The sequence below is a fragment of the Seriola lalandi genome, unplaced genomic scaffold (genome assembly GCF_002814215.2).
Source record: "Seriola lalandi dorsalis isolate HSWRI2012SDOR001 ecotype SW California unplaced genomic scaffold, Sedor1 jcf7180002054110, whole genome shotgun sequence".
NCBI classification, from domain to species: Eukaryota; Metazoa; Chordata; class Actinopteri; order Carangiformes; family Carangidae; genus Seriola; species Seriola lalandi.
In genome coordinates, this window is record NW_019524663.1 from 31,454 (window position 1) to 57,622 (window position 26,169).

At 39.9% G+C, this 26,169-nt stretch overlaps 1 protein-coding gene across 2 annotated transcripts in view; it reads right to left on the reverse strand.

The window, feature by feature from the left end:
* Window positions 1-26,169, reverse strand: part of LOC111652908 (netrin receptor UNC5C-like) — a 180,187-nt gene that overhangs the window by 21,225 nt on the left and 132,793 nt on the right. Inside the window, exons 5-9 of one of the 2 annotated variants that reach the window (XM_023403301.2) lie at window positions 20,874-21,054; window positions 18,269-18,436; window positions 17,924-18,088; window positions 13,223-13,279; window positions 3,960-4,151 (exon numbers count right to left, since the gene is read on the reverse strand). In XM_023403301.2, coding sequence (XP_023259069.1) covers window positions 3,960-4,151; window positions 13,223-13,279; window positions 17,924-18,088; window positions 18,269-18,436; window positions 20,874-21,054 — 763 coding nt within the window. The remainder of the gene's footprint in view (window positions 1-3,959; window positions 4,152-13,222; window positions 13,280-17,923; window positions 18,089-18,268; window positions 18,437-20,873; window positions 21,055-26,169) is intronic. The other variant, XM_087173210.1, reaches the window with a different exon arrangement.

Here is a 26,169-nt window from a genome sequence, read left to right on the forward strand (position 1 = left end):
GTAACAGCAACAAGAGTATTCAAAAGCCATAAAGTCAGAGTAAAGTCAGTGTCTATCTTAGTTAGCTAACATTAGCCACCATATGCTCCTGGTCATACCAGACCTACTGAGGATGTAGAAGTACTTTAAACAAAGTAATGGGTTGGTCCACGTTATTTTATACATTATGATGAAGCTCAGAATGAAATCATCAGTGGAGGCAAAATAAGACTCTCCATTGCCGGGTCAGGTGTGAATTAAGGCAACTGAGTGTATTCCACCAGTTACAGGTTTATGTTCTACGCTGCGTTTTCTCCAGTTGTCACAGCTGACGGCTGCTAATGGTGGAATCTTGACACTTTTCATGTATTGTGAGCTAAACACTCAAGTGCCCAACTTAAACACACACACACACAAGCAGTGTGTAAATAAATAAAAAATACATCTGCAATGTAAAACAAAATGCTCACGCATGCAAGAATGAGTCTTGCATACCAATAATGCAGTGTACTCGCTCATACATGTAAACACCACAAACACACATTACATACAGTATACGGGGATTACATGTCAGTAGGGATGGATCGCCAAGTCTTTCTGAGATTCTGTGCTCATCGTGCAAAGGTTAGTGTAAGCCAGGAGGCAACTGTATGAACATGGTGATTGCTAATCAGTACAGTATGCTAATCCGTGTGCATGCAATATTCAGCTAGTTTACGATATGTTTATTTTAGTCATGAAATGCAACTACATCCTTTCTAGCTTTAGCGATCACTCTCCGCTTGACACTCCAGACGTCGCTGAATTAAATACTGTAGTGGGTTTAATGAGTTCTTCCTTAGAGTAAATATTGATCTTCTGCAGGAAACTCCAAATAACACATTCTGGTAATCAAGTATCAGTATGAAATTATTGGAAATGCTTTAATGAGAATGACCACTCTGTTCTATCTGCCAGAATGTTAGGCTCATTTCCTCCGAGGTAATTGGTAAGTGATATTGATTGTAACAACAATAATAATAATAATACATTTGTCATTATTAACAAACAGTAAATAGTACATGAAGATTTACTTTCCCACAGTGAACCAAGTGAATATGCTCAAACAGACTCCAAAGGAGCCATCTTGCCACAACACTTTTCACTTTAACACAACTTACCTACAGGGCTTAAAAACAACAAATGGTGCTTCTATACAAAACACTCTCCCATCACAAAAGCAATAAAACAAATATTCAAGACTTAATTCATACTGGCATCGCAGGACGGCCAGTTACCTACTGAGGACAATTCCAGTTTTGTTCACACCAGCCTCCGTTTTTTTTCTTTTTCTTTTGGTCGTAGAGCCTGAAATCCTGTTGTTCCCTCCAAGAGCCCATCCATTCTAATTTGAAAATCCCTCATTATCACTCCACCACCACCACTTAACCCACCCCCACAACACACACACACATACACACACATCTGTCACCTATCACTCTCTTCCTCTCTCTATCACCAGGCTGTTTACCCTTAAAGCCAGTGGGTATTCCTGCCAAATCATCCCTGCTGAAATTTAATTAACAGCTAATGGAAAGCCACAGAGAGAGAGAGAGAGAGAGAGAGAGAGAGAGAAAGAGAGAGAGAGAGAGAGAAGAGTGTGTCTATGTGAGTGTGTGTGTGTGAGACGGAGAGAGTGAGAGAGAGTCAGAAAGTCAAAGAGTGAGAGAGGGAGTCAGAAAGTCAGAGGGAGAGATATTGCAGGGACATAATTCTTCATTAATAGTAATTGGAGATGGTCCCTCAGCGCAGAGTGACAAGCATCCTAATACTTTACTGATAAAATCACCACATAGACAAAGACATTCACCCTTGTACATGCACACGGACACACACACACACACGCCCGCATACACACTTGCTGTTGAACAATTTGCATTGCATCCTCTCTGACCTCACTCTGTTTTTACTGTATACCATGATATGAATAATAATTTTCCACCCACAACTGTCCACAAAAACACACACCCTGAATTATTTAAGTGTCCTGTTAAAGGTGTTAAATCTGTGTGTGTAGATGTGACCCTTTGCTAAAATGCCATTTTGTAGTTGACCAAAGATGATTATCAAGTACTGTTAAGTATGATGAGTACCAGTATGAGCATTTTTATTTGAAGCCATCTAATTTATAGTATTTCATTTAGATTTGTGGTGAATGAGTGAATATAATTTTGTGAATGTGCCTACGGCCTATAATGGGTGAAATTTTGAGCATGTTTGACAGGTTTATTATGTTTTGTAGATTTTAAGCCAAGTGATTTTTGTCACCTCTTTGACAAATAAAATATCTCAGAGGGAAAATCACAAGTCCATGGCATCTGTGGACTGATACCTGATTAATACCAATTCCCTGCCCATTCCTGGCATTTCCAGTAAGCTATCAAATGCATGCGCCTGTGTGCGCAAGTGTGTGGCTGCCTGCCTCTTGTTGTCTTATCCATTTTCCAAGACAGGGAGGAAGAAATGACAATACAGACAGCAGAGAGTGAAACATGGCTCCACTTAAACAGGAAGACAAACAGGGAGGGAGTGTCCGTTGCAGTAGGAATCACTGTGATGGGAGACGGAGACACAGCTGAGGAAAGACAGAGACACTGAGACGGAGATGAAGAGAGGAGGTTGCTGATAAACAGGAAATGTGATTGACCTGAATGTGCAGATGGGAAGGTAGAGAAAGTGAGAAAGAGAAGGAGAATGACAGAAAGACTTCTTGATGGAAGAGAGTGGTCTCTGTTAGAGACAGAGATTAATCCAAACCAGCAAAAACTGACAGCCGGCGGCCAAGGAAAGAAACAAAATGAGACTGGCATCAAAGCCTCAAAGTGGACGGAGCACGTAGTTGTTTCCATAGAGGGATGTTCACATCTGTTGTTTATTATCCACCTGTCAATCTAATGTATCTGTCCATAGATATATCCATATTTACGTATCGATCTATTGTTGTGTACATTATGTAATGCCAAAATTTAAGAGTAACATGAATTATGCTCTCCTCTCTTTGGGAGAGTGTGAGTCCTCATCAGGCCTGCAGTTGTTGTTTTGTTTCAGACTGTGCTCTGACCTTCCTGTGTGTTCTCTATGGAGCACTGACTATACGTGGCTAGTCAGACTAAAGCATTTAAGCTACTGAGTGATAAACCCCTGTCCCACAGGAGTGCAGGCGAAATAAAAAAAAAAAAGAAAGTTATTAATGGAGTTGTTCCGCTTCCAATACTTGAATTGGAAATGCCTCCGATACTGGCTAAAAATAGGGAGTTGGCCAGTACGCAAGTCTAAGAGCTAATCCATTACCATACCGAGCTTGCAGTAGTAGGCTACAAGTTTTAAATTCTTTTTCCATATGTTGTTAAGTATGAAAAGACCCAAATAAACACTGTAAGTGGACTACTTGATCACTACAGGCGGATTAATTAAAAAGCATTTTTATAGGCTGATCACTATAAGCTGTTTCCACTGTAAAAAACAAACAAAAACAGATTTATGGAATTCATGTATTTGTTCATGTTTTACAAAGGGTTCATCCTGAGCCATGCCATACAACAATGGCAGCAATCATATCGCATCCTTACAGGGTTAGTAGAATACAGCTGATACAACTGTGGTATGAGAACATCTTTGGTCATTAACATGTACTGTACTTTCTTCAGTGGAATTAGGTAGCTTTTCTTTCTTTTAAATTCAGTGTTTAAAGAGTAACTCAACAGACCCTGAAAATCTTCTGGTGGTTTAGTTTCTCACCTTGCAGTAGAGATGAACACGAGTACTCCATGACATTACTTGGGTGTAACAGGTGCAACAAGCTTGAAACATTCAACCAGAGATGGCAGTGAAACTCTGCTTTTAAACTTGATGTTAAGTTATTCTTGAAACTGGATATCAGTCTTTCTACGTGAGTATTCCTGCCACCCTGGATCAAATGTCATACTCGTGATATTCCTTACCTGATCTGGCTGTTTTGATATTAACAGACTGGAAGCCTCCATTGAGTGCTGAGGTGTCAATGATGACTGAGTCAAAGTCACGGTGTGTCTTGCGGTAGACAAAGAGCGCCACGATGACAGAGATGACCAGGCACATAATCACTGCGATGACAATGCCCACGTACAGCGCCACATCATCTGTACTCGGAGCAGCTAGAGGGGACACAAAGAACAGACACGATGTTACACAGACAGTTATTGTTAGAGCCAAGTGTGCTCAAAAAAAATCAACTGAAGAGGAAATGTATATCACAAAGAAAAGTGGTGATAAACAACTACAACAGCGGCGTGCCGTCGGGGCATACCAGGCAAGTAGTGCTTGCCCAGTTGAAGCTAAAAACAGACATCAATTTTTACGGATCCCGAATTGGAAGCCATTTTCTTACATCTGTTCTCAGAACAGCGTTCTGTCCCATAAAGGATCTAATGCCTGTTTGCATCCAGCATGGAATTCTGTAATGTAATACTGCTCACTTGTAGCAGCAGCAGGCTATTGTCTCAGGGAGCTAGCTTGACTACCAGTCATATAGTTTCTGTCATTTCCGTGGGTGTGACTGTGTCCCGTTGACAAAGGCTGGAGCTTCTCAAGCAGAGAAGGGAGCAGAATTTTTTGGACGTTTACTCATGCTGATCGAGGATGATCCTGTGATCTTTGACGGGTGTCTAGCTACAGCGAAAATGTGCTATGTGTATATGTCTATGGTCAAGCTGTCCTTTACTCATCTTCCACTGTTCTGAGATCAGTTATGACATTGCATGCATTATATGCACGAGTAGATGTGTGTGAAAATTAAACTTGTGCCTTTAAAAAATACCGGTGACCAGAGCAGAGAGTTAGAAGTTAGCAGTGTAGCTGTGAACGTAGCAGTGCAATGTATGTGAACGTAGCAGTGCAATGTATGTGCACTGTAGGCTGATTGTCAGTGAATAAATGCTACAACGCCCATCCACAGTCCGGACGATCGGCCAGGAAAGGTTAACAATACTGAGGAAATAGCAGAATTCTGCATTGTCACTGGAGTTTGTTATTGTCAGTTGAAGGTAAATATTTTGAAGACTACCATAGAGGTGTTTTTTTTTAGTTTTTTTTTTTTACATATTTGCCCATTTGATATGTTTGGTGTCAGTTCAGGGGAGTTGCTCAGCTCTGCTTGCCAATCTGTAAAAGTCACAACACGCCACTAAGCTACAGCAGTGATAATTCTTGGCAGAGAATACAGCAATATTTTTTTATGTCAGACAAAAGTGAATGGCATTGCAGATTTCAAACTCACTTTATATGGCTCTTTGTCATTCTTAACTTGTGTTCGACAATTTCACTATTACCTCAGACCACCTATCACACTCAGAGGACAATCTCTATAGGTTCCATTTCAAATGAAATTTTTAAACAGCCCTCCAGCTTGTGTAATATGATAATTTGTCTAGACAGCGGTAGAAAGAGGCAGAGACACCTTTCATAAAAAAACAGAACGGTACCAACTCTTAAAATTTAATAAGGCTGTTAATTATTTTACAAGGGTCCTAACATTCTTTTTCAATCCGGCTGAGACTTTAATGGTGTTTGAGTGAGAACAATGGTAGAATTGTCATTCATGATCCATATTTTATAACATAGGAAGGGGCTATGGAAATTTTAACTGATGGGTGATGCAGATGGAAAAAAAAAAAGGATGAGCTTCACAGAGGAAATGAGGAAAGGATGAGAGGGGACAAGTTAGGAGCACAGGGGAAGAAAGATGAGGGAAATAATAGGAGGGAAAGCCAACGTGTGGAGAGAAGAGGACACACAAGCAGATGAGGAGTGAATATAAAAGAGTAGAGAGGAAAGGAGGAGATAGATGGATAAGATGACAGGAGAGTAGAGAGGTAAGGGTAGTTTAAAAAAAGAGAATAAAAGAAGCATATTAAAAAGAGAATAAGGAAGCAGGGAAGATGAGAGGAAACATGTAGGGCACAATAAATCAGGAGAGAAGAGGAAAGAAAGAGGAGGAAGGTGATAACAGCAGAGCAGAGGAAAACGGGGGAAAAAGCAGCAGCAATGCACTTGAACTTCAAAGCAACAAAACAAACAAGCCTACATATTTAAAATGAAAGCGCCTGTGAAACTTTTTGGAGTAGTCTCACACTTAAAGCATTCCTCGAATAATCATGTCCTCTGTAGCTAGTAGGAGGGGATTTGTCTGTAGCTATTAGGAAGACGAAAGAAAAGTATAGGAATGTTTCTTTTAATCCGCCCTTAAAGTTGAGAGGCAGATAACGGGCTTTTAGCTCCAAACAGCCCGAGTCATTTGCTAAAGGATTTGCTGTTGTCGCATCAGAACAAGTTCAGAAAGGCATGAACCTGATTATGCATGAGAGAATCCTTTGATGAGGCGCACAAACATTCAAGCTCACACATGCCGAAGCATGATACCCACATACACACATTCACAGAGGAGAGGTCACTCGTGATGGTGTTAGTTACCCATTTACCACTTGAGGGAGCTGTGAACCACTTCTAGTGTCTCTGGGGAGCTGAGCATGTCGAGGGCATGTCCAAAGCATGTCCGCCGTAATTAAGTCTGAGACCGTGATGAACCAAATGGCTCTGGTTTTTGAAATAGTGTGATCTAAAGCCCTCGTGACACAGTATTTTGTGATATAACCACTATCATCACCAATGTCTGAGATGCAAATATGTGTAGAATAAACACAAAAAAGCTTATTCAATGTACGATATGTAATAATTAACTATCAACATGGTGGAAATGGATGAATACGGAGCATAGTGTGATTTCTACTTTGAGAAAAAATAAATATCTAAGCAATTTCCTTCTCTACCATGATATGACTTATACTGGACAGGATTAGTTGATTCATTAATTAGACAAGAAACTATTTTGATGCTTGGTGGTTGAAAAATGCCACATATTTTGCTGGTTCCAGCTTCTAAAATGTGAATATATTCTGTGATTGTCTTGAAGAACCTCAGTGAAGTGGTGAGAGCTGGGTGCTGGACTGCTGGTCACAGAAAGCAAGACATATGAATATGTGACCTTTGGCCCAGGGAAATTAAGAGGAGTATTTTTCACTTTTCATTATTTTACAGACAAAATTACAATCTAGCAGAAGATGATAAACATGGTTCCAGTCCTAAACCAAAGAGTTGTAATGTCTTAGCCTCTGCCCATTGTCTAGATTTGAGCTCTACAGTACTTGAACTTTTGAATGTGTGAAAATGTCATGCCGACATGAAGCCGATCGTGGCACGGGAAATGAAATATTCATATAAATTATGTTTACAACCTCTGATCTGCGTTTCACAGTTTGTGCTCTTCTCACAAAGTTCTTTGACACATTACAGTAGCTCAAATTGCTGCCAAATATCTGTTCATCACATTTAACACAAACTTAATCTAAGTTCACCACCTTTACATCTTCAAAGTTTAACCCGTACTGGTTTTGTATTTTCCTTTTGATGCTGTTGAAAAGATTGCTTTAAATTCCCTAATGCCCTAACTACACTGCTGCACAAAGTTGCCCTGTTATCAAGGTCCTTGCACTTGCCAAGGGGGAACAGAATTGGATAATCCTCTTAAGTACCAACTCCCTGATCTTAATTATGATCATCATCATCATCCTCATCTATTAAGGGAATCTTTATCTTGTCTCTGCTTTAACTTGAAGGTCTAACTTCAGAACATTACGGATGCCAGGCAGCCAGATAAAATATCACGTCCAAACTTGCTTTTTCTGATCCCATTTTCCCATTGAGTGTTTTGGGACACTTTGGGATAAGTTAACTAGGCTATGGCCTGCTGAGTTCTCAACATATGTGCCTGTGTGTGTACTGCGTGTAACGTGATTTATACCAGTGGGCTTAAAAATCCTTTCTTGACTGTCTATCAGTTTAAATCCCATCTCTCTCAGATCCTTCTCTCCCTCCGTAGCTCACGCCTCTCCCTCCGACTCCCTCTGTCTCTCTGTCTCCATCTGTTTGATTTGTAGATGAAGGAAACAACATGTCCCATTAGAGCTTCTACCTGCCTGAGTAACCTACATACAACTGGTAGATACCAAATGTTTTCTTTTTTTTTCTTTTTTCTTAGCATCTTTATTTACAAATGTTGTTTAAGTAGTAGCAACAACAACATTACACATGGTCATTTATCTGTTATTGAGGTACAATAATAAAACAATTAAAGTACTGCAAAGAGTAAAGACCAGCCACAATGCTGCACATATTACTGAACCAATCATTTCTTGGCAAATTAGTGGTTATGCTACTGAGAAGTAAAATTAGTTATTCAATCCTTATTATTTTTTGAATAGACTTTTCAAAGTACAATTTCTTTGGGGGATTGATTTCTCAGTCTCTCTCATACCACTCAAAGACAGAAAATTTAGAAAATGGCAGTGAATTTAGAATAAGAGAAAAAAAAAACTGTAGCTTTTCTCGAGCACTCAAGCCCCCTCTGAACTCTGTATGTGTCTTATTCTTTGGTCTTTCATTTCATTGTGCTTCTACATGAAAACCAAAAGACAGCTTTGGTTGAAAACTACCTATTCTTTAATTCTGATGTTCTTTTACTGTCTGACAGCGTTACAGCATGGGCTGCCTTTTTCTGACAAGATGGAGGCTGGAAAAGGAACTGAACGTGGGTGTGCACTTTTGACCAAGCCCAGATGAATGAATAATGTGCTTGGACCTCTGAGTGTATCCGAGTGTGGCCCGAGGCTGCGCTCTGTGAAGCCGGAATGACAAAATCTGCAGTGATAGAATGAGGAAGGAGCACAGTCTGACTAAGTACTGATAGACACACACCTATGTTCATTTTTATGAGCACTCATGCAAACACTGACACTCACAACGAATGCATGGACAGACATGCACACATGGACACATCCGTATTAACTTTTATCCACAAGTCAACTATCTCCTGCGCTTTTTCTCCCTTGTAGCTGACAAGCAGTTTCATGTCCGGGGCACTCACCCGCGAGCTCGGATAAATTAGAGTTAGATTAAAAATATGTGCCTTTCAGTGGACACACAAGAAAGGAATTGAATAAATGATAAATCACCTGGGAGGAGAGAGACACGCATTCAAACATCCTGTCTGTGATGTTCCAGCCAGTACTACCTAACAACTCTCTATAGGGTAGAGAATGTTCTGCTCTAAAGGTCAGGACACACCACACAAACACCGATACACCCACAGGTGTGAAAAAATGCAAGAACAGCTGACACGTACATATGTAAACATGCATTTTGAAAGAACTTGAGCAGGACGCTGAAAATTATCATATTGATCTATCAGGTCCAATTATGACAATTTGCAGTCAGCTGTCAGCATGTACTACAGGTTTAAACACCCTTGTTATGAACTTCAGTCCCCAGTGAAGAAAAGAAACCGACACTTTTGGAGATTCTTTGACAGATTTAATTATATTTTTGATCCATGGCGGTTTAAGAAATCTTGGTGTTTGGCATTTGGCAAGTGTGAGGGTGGAAAATGCGTTACATTTTTGACAACCTACCATCTTTCCTTCTTTTCATGGCAAGAATTCTTTGCAATTTGTCATAGTTTTGCATAACAGGGTTACCTTACTAGAACGAGATTGAATATTGTGTTTGTGTTGTGCCTACAGTACATGTTTGATCAACGCCAAATGGTTTTCGGTTGCAAAATCGACATGATTTTGCCAGTGTTCACTGTGCACCTGCCAAATTCAGTTTGATTGGGGCGTACGGTCTACTCAAGTGAGTGAGCTAGTGTACATGTGGCTGTTTGTGTGTGTGTGAACTGACTGATGCTGCATCACACTGTGTCTCAATAATAATTGACATTGTAATTGGCACTTTATTTAACTTTTTTACTACAAAAAAAAATCTTCAGAAATATGGTCACATACAGTTGGTAAGCGTGTGTGTGTGTGTGACTGTATGTGTGTGTAGTTGCATAAACCTTTGAGACTGAGAAAATTGCAGAAATTATACACATACACTCTCTCGCACACGCAGTTGATTACGGACACGGGCTAGCAGAACAGAAGCCCCGGCTCACCCTCAGTCGGCATGGATTGCTGTCTATTGATTGGCTGAGCTTTCTGTCACTCTCCAAGTCTATCCAATCTGCCACGGAGAGGATTTAAAGAAGGGGGAAACAAGGATAACTCAGCTTAGCTCGTCTCTATCTTCTCTGTGATCTGCATCCAAAGCAGAGCTGTGGACAATCACTACTTGAAACTCATTCAACTGCCTTTTTGATCTTTCTTGGCACCAACATGCAAACGCCACCCATACTGCACTCCTGGCAGACACATCTGCTCTAAGTAACTGGCAGGGATGAACGGAAGATAGAGGGAGCGAGAGAGAGAAAGCGAGCAGTCATTTGAAAATGTGTCCATGCTTATCTCCTCTGTAGAGGGGAGGGAAAAAAAACTTGACGGTTGTTGGAGCCAAGAAGTAAAATATGGAGTCACTAAAGCCAGAAGGTGTATTTCAATGACTACAAACAACTCTGTATATGAAGCCGTCAGATCTCATGCATTGTGTAACAGCCGTGTAATACAGTGCAACTGTAGCTCCTTAATGAACAGACTGAAAACAAGCCTTTCAATGTAACTGAAAGGGACATTACGACCTCTTTCAGTGGCTGCTGGCCACAAATATGAATCATAAAATACTAGCAGTCCCCCTCCACACACATCTATAGCTCAGCTGTGTTCCTCCCACCCTTTTCATCCCCTCAAGCTAAGCTGGTCTGTAACTGACACAAACAGCTATGTCATATTTCCAGAAAAGAGAGCAAACAAATCATGGCACAAGAAAACAGTGATAATTATTGTACTGTTTTGTTATTAGTTTCTTAATGGTAATAAACATTAGTGACTTTTGCTGTGGGTGTGAATGAGCCACAGACCTGGTTGTAGTCTTGAATTGTCTTAAAACTGTCTTGGAAATATGGGATGGGAACCATGTTTTGGAAATCTCAGCAAATCTATATAATTATTTTGCCATTGGTATTGATCAAAAACCATATCAACTCCCTGCAGATGGAGTGTGGTCACGGTCGTGCAATGGAGCAGTAAAACTCTTCCATATTACTTCCTTAACTGACAGCTGAGAAAGCAGAATCTGATTTTGCTAACATTGGGTGTCGAACCAGATATGGGGGAGGTTGGTATTGTATTTGTAATCTGACTTAAGGCCTTAACATACTCCAATGCAGAGAAGGAGATGGACAGCAGGCACGCCACAGTCCTATTTATACAGCACTGGGTGTTTTTATAGGTGGGCAGCTTCACACACGTTTTATGCACCTTTAATTTATGTCATACAGAGACTTGCAGCTATGCAGACACGGAAAGTATAATTTAAGATTAAGCCTACATGAAATTCAGTCACAAGCCAATGTAGTGATAAACAGGCCCAATCAGGCCAAGTGTCAATATCAGGGTAAATATGCCTCATAAATTATACTGTTACGACTAAATCTAAAAAATAAATAAACTGTATCCGTAGTCATACTCTGAGAAAACAGGATCAGCTTTGTGAGTCTCTAAGCCACTCATGCAACCTCCCAACGCTCATGTTACCGACTGTATTTTTGAATATTAAAACCAGAGTGACAATCTGTTAAATGAGCTATGACTGCTTCTATCTCCTCTCTAGCTCCCTCTGTATCTGTATCTGTCTGGGACCAGTCATCTCACAAAACACTCCGGGATGATGAAACTGCTTCAGCAGGCCCTAAACGAGAGTCATTAGAACACATCACAGACGCTCACAGATTGCTTTGAAGATAAAACGAGAGCTCCTGCAATGAGAGAAGTAAGGAGGCACGGTAATAATAAGTGGCAAAGGTCCTTTCCCTCTTGCACCTCTCAAATTCTGTCTGCCTCACAGTTTATAGTAAATCTCCTTCATTATGTCACTTTGAGGAACCAACGGGTACCAGCGAGAGATGGAAAGGAAAGAAAGAGAGGGAGAAGAGAGCAGGATAGCAAGAACAGCTGAATATATTTAACACCTTATTATCATTTCTCACTCTTTTGCTCATTCAGAGGCTCTCATACCTTTCAAAGTGGTGCTGCCCTTGTCAGGTGATCTTGTGCCTTTCTGTAAATCATTTTTTACTTTCTCGAATGAAGCATTAGTGATGGGCCAGTCTGATAAATTAATCATTCATTTGAAGGAGACTTCAAAGAGAATAGGTCAAATCAGTAACACTGATTAGAAATTTCAGTCAGTGTCCATGGTTGCACCGTACTCCGTACCGAGTTCGTAGTTAACCAGTACGCTTGTAAACACAAAGCAAGTGTTCAGAACTAAGGCAAATTGCCTGTTTGGGCAGCGATTCAAAGCCAACTGGCTACTCTCCAAAATGACCACAACTGCAACAAACTCACAAACTGTGAATCAAATGAACTGGTGCTGAATCGATTCACTGCTATCAGACAGGAAGAAAGAGAGAATCAAGTTAATTAAAAGGAATCTGTCACCACCACGGTGCATTCATTTTCAAGACATCACTCATGGATCTGGCACTGACACAGTTTAAATTATGGAAAACTGACTGTTTTAGTAGACATCCTGTACAAGATGTACAATATAAAGATACATAAAAAACAATAATAAAATAGAAATGTATAACAGAAGGTTTATTATGCTTCTGGGCAAAACCTGCAGTTTAGTTTATGATATTTCCTTTTCTGTATGATGTCATGTCTTACCAATTCTAAGTGGCATTCATTTTTTTCTGTTTTCCAGTTTAAGTCAAAGAAAATTGTAGTAAAATGGCTTGGAGAGTCAACTATACATAACATTATTATAGAGAAAGGAAAAGGAAATACACAGATACAGCCAGACATATCTAAATTCATAGAAACATTCACCTTAAATAATTTAGTGCGAGTATACAGGTCGTGCAAACTCTTACTCCCATCAAACAAGCACAGGTGTAAAGGACTAATCTACCAAGACTTCCGTTGTCGGTGAGCAGAATGAAAAACGAGTGAAGCCGCTGTTTGAAGACATTTGTTTCATCAGCACAGCAAAAAGATTGGACATCAAGGGAACAGATCATAAGACAAGAGCAAAGTGCTCTCTCTCAAAATGACATGTAACAATGAAAGGCAAAGAATGAGCCAAAGGTCAACGCTCAATCAAAGAAAGAAACACTAAGGTGAGGAAGACAAAAGGAACATGGATGGAGATACAACAAAAAACATCAACTTACATGGGATTCCCAAATCAGTCTTTTCTTTGGACTCAGATGACTTCTGAAACAATGAAGCTTGGGACAGGAAAAGAAGGGGACGATGGAATGGATGGAGGAAAGGAGAGGAACAAAACAAAAAAAGTCAAATAAAATGGGACAAACATAACACGACACAAACACAAAAAATGCACGGCCTGTATATGACTGTTTCTTTCTTTGTGTCTGCTGTACATTAACTATAGTTGTCTTAGTCCACAAATCAATAACAAATGATGTTTGAAAGAAAAACTGAAAACTGAAAAACAATTAGAAAAAAAAAAGAAAAAAAAAGATAATTATAGAAACTGTGACGCCTGTGAGGCCGTTTCCGCTGTGTCATGTTGAGTGGTCCACTTAGGCAGGCCAGACAGGAGGTCTATGACACAGATAAACTGCTGATGTATAATGTATAATTGAAGTGGTGGTGTATAATTAATAAAGGCAACACGGCAACATGGTGCGCTTAAAAGCTTCTTGCCGGACCAGCTGACCGCAGAAGGCACAGCAAAGAAGGAGAAGCACTGACAAGGTTAAGTGGGGTGATGTGCAAATAAAAACAAACAGCACACATGATTTTGGTGCTGCAGGTGGGCTCGGCTACATTGCTCTCGGGGATTTCTTAGGAAGTTCTACTGTAATTTAGTGACTTAGCATGTTGCTGCACCGTTTCATCAGATTTTTTCCCTTTTGTATTAAATGACTCGAAAAAATGACTGCATTTACATGATAGCATCTAACGAATGTCATGCTGATTAATGTCTGACTCAGTGATGATAGTAAGCGGCATGCCATAATAAAGATTTGTCTCGTTCTAATAAAAACACAATTGTTCAAATAGATATGAAAACATGATTGCAGTAAAATGAAGTGTAAAAGTATTTAGTAAGAGCCAACATAAGCATTATGGGAAGAAAAGATAGAGCAGTACATTAGGACAGAATGTGTGAGAAGCAGAACACAGCGAACACAGCGCAGGAAATAATACGTCAAAGGCGATTAGAGTCTGCAATAAGAAGAAACAAAAAGCGGAAGAACAGAGCTTTCAATGGGCAGATGGCTTGTCTGATGCTCTGTTGTACCTGCTGATACTGCTAATCGTTTTGTATGATACAACAAACACTAAAGTTACATAACAACCAGTATCTCTAATGATTACTGTTATTTTAGAGACCACACAAGATTCATTTATTTTTTGCTCTAGCAGCAATGTTATGTATGTACGCATGCAACACACACACACACACACAAAAGCACATGCACACACACACACACACACACACACACACACACACACACACACACACACAAAGAGTAGGTAGAGAGTGAAATGTCATGTTCTCAAGGATGACACACAGTGGAGCTCTGACTGAATCTGTTCCAAGTATCTTGATCGATGTGTCAGAAAAATGTCAACAGGCCAAAACATATAAAACACTAACAACTCTAAAAGAAGAAAAAAAAAAAAACCCTGAAAGACCTACAACTTCTGCCACAAACAGACACACACATGGACACACATACTGGCTCACACTGATATAACTCGCAGATAAACACATAAACACAAAAAGAGAGGAGGCACTCCATGCAGGGCAGACATGAGGTCGAATGGATTTCTACCTCTCAGGATTTAACAGGACAACTTTAGAAAAAAAGGCAGCAAGAGACTGTGGAGGAGATGGGGGGGTGTTGGTGGAGAGAGAATGAGAAAGAATAAAAGAGAGAGAGTAGAGTGAAGTGCTTTTTGAGCACAAAGTCAATTACAGAGCACCATCTAAAACATTAACTCCCCCTCTATGTTGACAGTGCATTATCAGTTCATTCAAAAGCCTGAAATCCTAAGTTACCACTGCCAGCATCTAGCCACTGCCATACATTTTTAAAATTTTGTTTACTTACTCTTGTTAAGCAGAGCCTAAAAACATAATGGACTTAAACAGAAGAAACAAGTATCCAAAGCTGGAGTTTTCTGTTCCTGTTCTCTACGCTAAACGAGGAAATAGTTTAGGGTGTCACTGATGGCAAACAACTTCAAAATGTCAGTGTCACGGCCCAATCTGGGTACCACAACCAAAGACCCATTTTCTGTCTGTGTAAAGACCAGACTGTAAAAGAGCCATCATTCATACACCAAATAGAAGAATAATACAGGAGTCATTTCAAGCCTTTCAGATATACTCTACCTATAAAATGCTCTGCATGCAGAAAGCCCCTCTGACGACCACACACAGCAACACACAGACACACACAGTCCATGGATTCCTGCTAATGCTACAGGAAACAGTTGAAACATTAGTGCTGACATAAAACCATGTCTGTGGAGTCATTTAAAAGACAGAAAATCAATCAGGGGAAATGAGCCTAAATCTATACGTCTCTATAGTCTCTAGATTTCATCCCAGATTCTGAGGTCGTACCTCACAGGCCTGAGGGAATCCTCCTGATGGATCAGAGACACGGTATATAATACATCGTGTGGGGAGTGGGCAGCGCTCTGCATATACAGTAAATTCTGTCAATAACGAACCTACGGGAAAGGCTTTTTGAGGGATTATATAATATTATTCCATAGCTCATGATGAGGACCATCTATTAAATCATCACTAGTACCCACTCCCCCCTGGCTGCAGAGGTAAGTCCCTCACACAAGTAACGGCTCACTCAGCGTTAGGCTTTGTACTCACTGATAAAGTATATTCTCTATGAACAGAACTCATGACGGAGTGCTTGTGACTAATTTATTTACTTTTTATATTATTAAATAATGAGAGCCCAAGCCACAATTAGCGACAATAAAACACAGACAACACAACCTACAAATCACATGATCACAAAAATCTTTAAGATCACCAATAACTGTCACATCAAAGCTCACACCCTAAAAAACAAGTATTTTTGCAACTGAATCCAAGTATTGAGGGCATCATATAGAACCTCATAAAAGCTGTTTTATCAATTTGGTGAATGCATGACAGCATGTTCTGGGATCGAAGGGACATATATGTAACTATTCACACGCTTTGGTTGAATTTATTTGCAATTTCCACCATGAATCTATGGAAAAACAATCTCAAGAGACCATCCTGGCACAATAAAGGTCAAAATAAAATTTACATAAATATGGTGGCAGCAGCCCAAAAATGTCTTTATACATGACTATGAGGGACTGCAGGAGTGTCTCAGCAGATGGAAGGTTAAACACAGCCGTACTTTTTAAAGCATGTTGCAAGTTGCAAAAAGATTTTTTTTTTCTAAGTGCAATTATTTTCCAATGAGTGCATCAAGTCCGGGTCAATTTCAACTTCAACTCCAAAGAATGCTCCTTATAGAATTCATTTTTTATTAGGACAAACAGATGATCCTCTTTGGTCGCCATGTTGTGTGAAAGAAAAGACTAATGAGAATCGATGGCATAATTATAAGCACGAGTGTATGTGCACTTGTTTCAAGAAGGACTGTTTTCTTTGTCTTTTCTTTCTTTCTTTTTTTTCACATTTCTGTCCTCTTCATTGTGAAAGGCCTCTCTCGCTCTCTCTCTCTTTCTCTCTCTTCTCGTCAGATGCTTGTCCGCCAATTACTCTGAGCAAAGGGAGTAACAAGCTCTATTCTTACAAGTCAACAAATATAATTGCCGCCACCTTGGAAAAACTGCTGCTGCTATACTTGCGCCATTATGACTCAGGCCACATTTTCCATGCGGTTTGAAAATTTACCACACTTGTTTTTTTTCTGGTGTCAGAAATTCTGGTGGTGGTGGTGGTTGGATGATTGTTTCACATAAATATTTATTATTAGTTTCCTTATAAAACAGGGTTTTTTTAACTTTAGAAATGGACAAGAAAGAGGGAAAAGTCAGATTGACCATGAAGCATTCAGAAACCATCCAATCATCCACAGCGTACATAACGGAATGAAGTGCATGTGTAAGGCAGAACAAGAGAAAATCACTATAAAAAAGGAGAAAGAGGTGCAGGTAGGTTCCTGGAAAAATGCATAAAACAAGAGGGACTGAGGGGGAGAGCCAAGAAAAACAGATAGCAATGAGGATGGGAGATTGGATGCAAAGAGCAGGGTTTGCAGGAGGAGAGGAGAGTGAGATGAGGGGGGATGATGGGAAGGGGAGGATCAGAGGGAAGAGGAACAAGGACGGCGCCCAGAGAGAAGAAAACTGCCTAACTTTGCTGCAACACAGGTAAGTAAATGCAGACACAAGCAAGGAAAGATGAAAAAGAAGGCAAAGCAAATGTGTCTATAAATCAAGTCTGATATTCTAACATCTTCAAGAATGATATGTTTAAAGAAATTACAGATTGCAGTTTCTAGACTTTAAGATGTCTCTTTGAAGGGTTAATTACATTTTAAAAAATAAAAATACTGAGTTGTGGATGTCTCGGTGTGGATTATCAGTGGTTTAAATTGACCCATTCAACTATTAGGTGACATTTCACTCAATACGGTTCTCATGCTTTGGCTAAAATTTGGACCATGCGAGCAATGGTCTGCCTAACCTGAGCTCAGTTAACTTTCAGGTCAAATGTCACCTGAAGCTGAAACTGTGAGGTATTTGTTCAAACTGGCATACTCATTTTTCACAGTTAGATATGATATATGACACAACTTCAATTCATCTAGAAGAGCTCTATCAATGCTGAAGCTCCGAGAGGAACGTTATTGTCAACTCACTTTGCATACAGAGTCCGTCGGTACAGTTCTGAGACTGGAGTACGAGCCCCTCGCAGTCCTTTCCTCCGTTTTTAGGAGCTGGGTTGTTGCACTCCCTCCTCCTCCACTGGGTACACTCTGTCCCACAGGCCGACCACTTACTCCACTCTGTCCACACACCATCCACTAGAGGGTGAGGATGGAAGGAGCCGAGGGAATGAGAAACACAAGAATAGACGTGAAAGAAAAGTGATGAGGCCAAGGATAATGTCATTAATTAGCATATACCAAAAGCACTGCACCAAGGCCGCATAAACTAGATTTCTCTGGACTTAATTCAATTACAATAGAAAAGAATAGAATTACCGGTACAAAGTGTGGTGCAGGACAGTTTTTGGATGGCTTGTCCATCACAGGGCAGTCCTCCATTGAGAGGGGCGGGATTAGTGCAGCTTCTGGTTCGTTTCTGGAAGCCTCGACCACATCGGCTGTTACACACCGACCACTCCGTCCATGTCGACCAACCACCATTCACTGAGGCAACAGAGATCAGTCAGTACATTGACCCTTCCGTGCATGAATAACTCTTAACACCCACCATCTTGGAGACACCACATCTCCAAAGGTTTCAGTTGCGTACTCAGTCGTGTGTATATGAGATAGGTGTTATTTATGTTAGGAGGTAAAAGGTTAATCAGCCATTTAAACAAAAGAACAACTGACATTTACCCCTCTTTTACTGTAAGTAGTTTTTTTAAACATTTCATATTTTTTTTATTTATTTGCTAGTTTATATCCATCCAAAAACATATTGCAAGGTGTTAACTCCAAACTAACACTCTAAAACTACTGGCAAAACACAAAGATCCCTTGCACAGCTTAATACTGAACAAAAAGGCAGAAACAATCATTAAAACCCCCACACAGCTCCTCAGTCACCAATTTAAGCTGAGTCCATCAGGAGTGAATTTTAGATTGCCTGCATGTAAAACAAACACAGGGAATTTTGGTTTTATGGCTGTGCTCATTATACTGTACTTGTAAACAGCAGCGGTAGAAATGGTCAATTTAAACTGATAGATGCACTTTGACACTTTTTGACATAATGGGGCCTTTGAGGTGTTGAATGATGTTTCTATATTTCTTCTTTATGCGAGTGAATTTTTTGTTCATGGGTATTTGTGTATGCAAATGTCCTTGCAGCAAAGGGCCCCTTGAGGGAGCACTGAAGTGTTTTTAACTCAACTGAACAACAATCTGTAGCAGACATACTAATAAAACCTCAGTTTTGTAATGTTTATACAAAATAGGTCAGTGATGAAGCACTTAAATGGCAGAAGGTGCATCTTCTTCAGTCTTTTTGTATCACAGAGGCGTCATCGTCAGTGGGGAAATCTCTGATTTTAATGTGCTGTTTGATTTAACTGAACCATTTGTCTTGATGGAGTCAGTATGTGTTTTACAGATGCCAGGAGGCTTGGTTGTTGAAGTTTAGTGAGAACAGCTGGATTTTCCTGCACACCAAAAACCACACACACACAGACACGCGCACACGCATGCACGTACGCACAAACACACATAGCCTGCTGCAACTGTTGTACGAGCCATGTCTGTTTGCCTCTCACGTCTTTCTTTGCCTTTTTTCTCTTCCCTGCATTCTGTCACATTTAAACTTGTCTATGATTTTATCATTTTGTATTATTGAAAATATGGCGGCAGGCTGCAGACAAAGATGGGAGCAGATGAGACGGAGAGAGAAATCAGGTACAACGTTAGAATGAGTCACAAGGACACCCAGAGAGAGAGAGTTGACATCCGCAGAGGTGTAGTGGGTTGAAATTCCTCCGCTGCTTCTCGACAGCTCTGTGTCAGCCGGGTGGACAATGCCCACTCTCCTTTCCCAATTAGAAATGAGTCATCATCGAGAAAATCCCAGTAAAATCAGGTACAGTTACTTTTTGCCACCCTTCTTCTTTTCTTCTTCACTCACCCGCCTACTCCCACTGTGCCTCTCCTTTCTCCTCACCTGTCTCCATTCCATCTATGGCTGCTCCATTTTTTCCCCTCATGTTCCTCTGTTTTTTCCGCTACTATTTCACCTTGTCAACAGTGTCAGCCGGGCCCTTGTGGAGCCGAGAAGATTGAACCACAGATTGAACAATCTATTTCTGTAAGGATACATCAGTGTCAAACCACTCCATCTCTCGCCGTCTGTATAGAACACGCACACATGCACAGTTATTTTTGATTGAAACACTCCTCCTAGTGAATAGAGCCAGTTGTATATTTGAGATGAACACTGTTTGTGTGTACTTTGTGTGTGTTTTCCTATACATTGTTTCTCCTCAAAATGTTTCCTATCCTCTCATGTCAGGGTGGCATTTGGTAAAATGGAAAAAAAAAAGAGAAAGCGAGACATATGAGGCATTTTCCTCCTCTCAACAAGCTTTTTCTTCATAGTTTTTGGCAAAAACAGCACAAGAGAAGCTTTGCCTGCAAAACAAACTAACACCATTCAGAAAGGCACTCTTCAAAGTTATTTTTTGTTGTTGTTTTTCACAGCTGTTACCATGCCATATGCTGCACAACTCATTTGGTGGTGGGACTCTTGGATGAAAGCGCACACATTTGGGAAGCCCAAGTGTTCTAATTTAAAACCGAGGGTGTGATTGGTGGATTTTAATTGGGTGAGGTTAAGGGTGATGTGGGAATATCAGGCCAATCACAAAGAGAGTGTGTTGGCATGGCAGTAGAGCTAATTTCATGTGGCAGATGGGTGCTGGCTTGGCTGATCAGAGACATTGTTGGGTAGCTGCAGCTAGCATTTAAAAAAGGTGTCAGATCAGTAAGATTTGAAACTAGACACAAAATATGTCACATACACTTAAAATGAATAAGTGACGCTGGTAGTGACGAGATATTTAGCTATGCACTGTCTCGTTCACACACAGACGCGAGCACATAAACTTACCATAAACAATAACAGTTGCCGTGGTGCTTCGTCTTTTGGCCACTATATTCTTAGCCACACATGTGTAGTTGGCTGTGTCAGACAGACGCGCCTGTTTGATGATCAGGTTGTGGTCGATGGTGATATAAAAGTTCCTGTCCTCCGCTGGGTCAATTATCTCCTCGTTCTTCAACCACTCCACCTGGAAGACAAAGAGAAGGGAAAACAAGGTCAGTGTAAAGGTTTCTCTGCACCTCAGATATATAGAGAGAAATTACAAATTTAGCTAAAGAGAAATGATAACAGTAAATTGTGTAATGACACTATGGAGCTACATGTCTTATCGGATTTTCGAGAGCAAAGGTATGTTCCTGCCATGAATCCAAAAACAAATTAAACCACATAAACAACTATTCATCAACTGCTGAGGGAAAATTATCCCAGCAGGCGCTGGGACGTCAATGGAACGCCAGAAAGATGTTGGACTCTTTCGACTCCAACGTTGGATAGACATTCAATTGTGGTTGGGAATGAAATCTTGTGATGTTTAGCAGATGTTGGACTTTTCTAATCAACTAGAATGTCTGTATTTTATATGTCAAGATGGTGTTGGAATGAGATGTGGAAGATGTTGAATTTTGTTGTTGTGACTTGACAACACAACTTAAAACCAACAAAACATCAATGTCAGCTGTGGTCAGTACTCTACGTCAAATTAATGCTGACATTAAATGTTGTCCTGACATTGAAATTTGGTACCCGACATCGCAACCTATATTCAACCAAATATCAATGTCTAACGACAATGGTGGCCAGCTGTGTGCCAGCAGGGACACGTTCACATTATAATCTTGTTTTCACAGCTGATCCAGCCGGAGAGCAATTGCTGACAAAAAAAAGATAAAAAAGTTTAAAGTTGGACAGAGAGAGAGAGTAAAAGAAGCAAAGAGAAGGAATGAAGTTTTGGTATAATCTTGTTTTTCAACCTTTCTAGATAAATAAAGATGGGATGTAAGGATGTTAGATGTTGTAGTAATCTTGTTTTTCAATGGTTCCCCACAGAAAAGCTTTGAGGAAATGTCACATGTAAGTATCCAATAATTTATTGTCAAAAATATTCTTATGTAATAAATCATTGAGATTACCGATTGCAAATTTACAAGCAAATAAATGTACTTTATGGGGTAGGATGTAATAATAATAACAGTACTCTAAGCTTCAGGAAAATGTTTATGCAACAACTCACAGAAATCACACAGTTGTAATTTTAAAGACCCTCGTCTACAGTGGACCCTTCGCAGAATGGAGGGGTGGCAGTGTAGAAAAGGAAAATATCCCAAACATATGCTTTCGCAAGATACTTTGGGTGAAGGGTAGGACAGCTGGAAACTGCCCAATTTATGAGCCTAATCACATTTCCTGAGTGCTGTATTTACTGGTCCAAACCCTCATAAATTCAGCCTGTCCAAGCTTTATGGCAGGCACATAAATGTCTGAGCCGCGTTGTTTAATTCACGTTGTTTAATTTCCTCCTCCCTTCGCATTAGGAAATGGAAATCTCAGATGCAGAAAAGAGCAAATACGGTGTTATTCTTCAGTTTACTGCCTGCTAAAGCTCGGTTGTCGTTCTTCTCTTGCAATTATTCTACCTGCCGCTCTTTCTGATCTATAGAGATTCTGCGGTGCATCTTAGTCATGGGGCTCACTGTAGCTCTGAATTTTCAATCTTAAGTGAGATGCTGTGTGACCTTTCAGTTTCTATTACAAAGTAAAGGTCATACTGAAGAAAAAAAAAAGCAATGACAAACAAACAAACAAAAACATAGAACATATACAGCACAAATGGTCAGGCAAGGAGTTTATCCTTGTACTTTAGACTTAGAAAATAGTGTAGGGCGCTTTCTCACAAACAAAAGCAAATGTAATGTGTGTTATGCTGTGAAAGAAAACAACGTTGGTCTCTATTTATTCATGTTCAAGCTAGAGAAATAGAGAGAAGAGAGAAAAATGAGAAAGCCTTTACTGAAAAACAGAGCTGAAATAACAACATGAACCAGATTTGAAAAAAAAAGTAGGGTAATGTTTCTCTTAAGAAAAACATTTTTTAGTTTCAAATCACCCTGATGATCATAAAGTCTTCGTAAAATGAGTAAGAGATGAATCAATTCACTTGTATAACTGTACACAGGAGCTTCAACCAGCAGCACTCATTGTGGCAGTGCATTATGGTGATTGTTCGCTTTATTAGCCCAAAACAAACTTACATCTTGCAACAGTAATTAGAAATGATATCAACGCCCCTTCAATTGCAGTCCGAAAAAAAACAATTTTACGTGGTATTTTATTGCTTTATGATTTATAACTTACTTTAGAACATCGCGTTACAAGACAAATATATTCAGTTCAACTCAACTGCCTTTGCATTTCACTTCATTTCGCATTTCAGTGTATTTTAGAACGGATGTGCATGTGAACATATATTGTTTCAGTGTTTCAAATGCAGTTCAAAGTTAGAAAGATTAGAGAGAGAGTATGTGTTGAAAGCTTGCTATAAAACTTCAGAAGTGATGGACAGAGCAGAAATTAAGAAAAAAAGAAAAAGTGTTTCATAGTGTTTCAAGAGAGAGGAACAGACTAGTAGCTGTTTACTTTGATTCTTTGAAACTGAGCTTCTCTCACAATAATCAAACACACACACACACACACACACACACACACACACACACACACACACACATTCTGTGTGTAAACACAATCATGCGAGCACAGGCCGAAAGATTTAGCTAAACCTCAGTTAACAAACGCTGTATAGCGCGCACACACACACACACACACACACACAAAACAATTGAACTGAATTAAGACAAATAAGAGAAAAAATAACACAAAGAGAATTTGTGCAATATATAGATGCACATTGTTTCTGAAATCGCAATTGAACACCACAATACTTGGATCATTAAATATCATAAACAAAAATGTGTATCAACACTATTCGTCCACTAATCCACAGTTCTGTCCATCCATCGTCAATTCTCTTATAATCTCTTCAGTATCCTAATCGTTTTGTCCTAAATTCAATGCTTAATATTCAACCATTTACTTTCCATCTTAGTTTTTTCCTTCCTCCAAACACTATTTACTTTCTGTCAGTCCACAACAGCAATGAGGACAAGCATGTCTACCTTCCTTTGAAAAGTAATTTGAATTCCATTTCCAATTAACCTGGGGGACCTTGTGCATTATAACTTGCTTACTCTGACAATTTCTACTGCTGCTGCTAAAACAAGCAGCATACATTATAAAAAAGCAAATATTTGTTATTTGCCACTGGAATCAGACCAAATGTCTTTTTGTCTAATGACACATCCTGTCAGTGTAATTCAACTTTTGTCACATCAACAATTTAACAAATGATTGTTATGTCATCCAAACAATAAATCAAAAGTCCAACTGACAGCAATTGGTGTTTTATGAAAAGTGGCTTACATTGAGGGTATTATGTGTTTATGTAATCAGTTTTTTAAGCAGTCAGTTCATGAATACAGACATTTTCCAGCAGCTTATAAATATTAGTTGTGAGCTCTTGTGCGATGACGCGCTGAAAATAGCTGCAGACTTTGATGATGTCTGAAGGGTGAAGCATGTGAGACTGATGTGTGCTCTACTGGGCTCAGACAAAGAGACCACATGTGGTGGCTATACTACCACTGCCACCGCATCATTAGCCACAGCTGGTGTTAGTGTGTAACTGTGTGTGTGTGTCTGTGTGCATGTGAATGGCAGAGGGTGGCTGATTGGATCAAGCCAACCCCAGGGGAGAATGTGTATTTGTTATTTTAACTCTCGCCCCCACATCACCTGTTTCACTGTCATTACCCACACACCACTAGAGACACACACACACACACACTTGCACGTGCACAGACACACACACTTGCACGTGCACAGACACACACACATACACACACACACACACACACACACACACACACACACAAAACAACCCCCATAACCGATTGGTTTATTGGCATGGTGTGGATATGAAATAATGTTGTTATACATGCCTGTGTGAAGATACTTCCAGTGGTTGCATTTAAGGATCTCTTCTCTCTCTCTCTCTCCATCACTCACATACACACACATAAACACACACACACACTTGCATGTGCACAAACATGAGATGTAGCCTTGCCCTCTATTTCAACTGTAACAGGCTTTTTTAAAAGGTTCAAGAAGAGTCCATTGTTTTTTTTTCTTTAGACAAAGAAATCAAATGGTTTTCTTTTCAAAGAGATAAGGGCTGTGTCTGATCCATTACACACTCACTTTGTTCATGTTTTCTTTCTGCTAGACACAATGACGGAGACATTAATTTGGCTACAGGTATATTTCAAACCTTGTGCCCCTGAATACTAGATAAAAGCAGATTTGTATTTCCTCAGTTCTTGATAAGGGGCTCTCTTGTAGTGTCTGGATATTGCAATGTGCCTGTGTGTGTGTGTGTAAGCATATATGTAGTGAGGAGTGATAAATTCAAAATATGTGAATACTTCCATATGTTCTCTTTGTCACAACCTAAGGACAAATGTCCCATCTCATGCTGTGCAATATCAAGGCAGGAGAAAAGTGTAATGTATTGAGATATGCATCTTACTTTGGCAGTGAACAAAGGCTTGGTCACATGCTGTGCAAGATAAAAGTAGGCCAAGATATAGAGATATATACTCCCTTTTGTTGCACGGGAGAACAGCACAAAATGTTTTGAAACGCAAACCTTTGCCGTATATCTGCTACTGAGAGCGGGAACATCATAAACAGTCACACTGTGTCACAAAGAGAAACGCAGTATAAATCTTGCAAAAGCAAAACAAATGGCAGACCACAGAGCAAGAAGTGAGATAACAAAGCAAAGAAATATCTGTGACAAATGCTAAAATATGACATGCTTTGTAGAGCCACTACAAAGAGTCTCATATGGGAGTCGATAACGGCGCAGAGATACAGGCTCTATGGATGGAATCTGCCACTGAATCACAGCATTAATTTTTCAAAGTAGCAGCAGGCGCAAACACACAGATACACAATAAGAATGTGACGAAACACAAACCAGACTAGCTACGACAAAATCTGACTCTGCAATCAAAAAAATACGGGGAAATCAAGCTGTACTGCATATATTTGTGTGTGTGTGTGTGTGTGCTAGTCTTTGTGTGTCTGTGAATCACTGAAGTGTTAATATGTTCGTCACTGAGGATTATCCCCTTGATTAGCTATATTATCTGGATCCAAGACCACGGTTGAGTGGGTTAAAGAG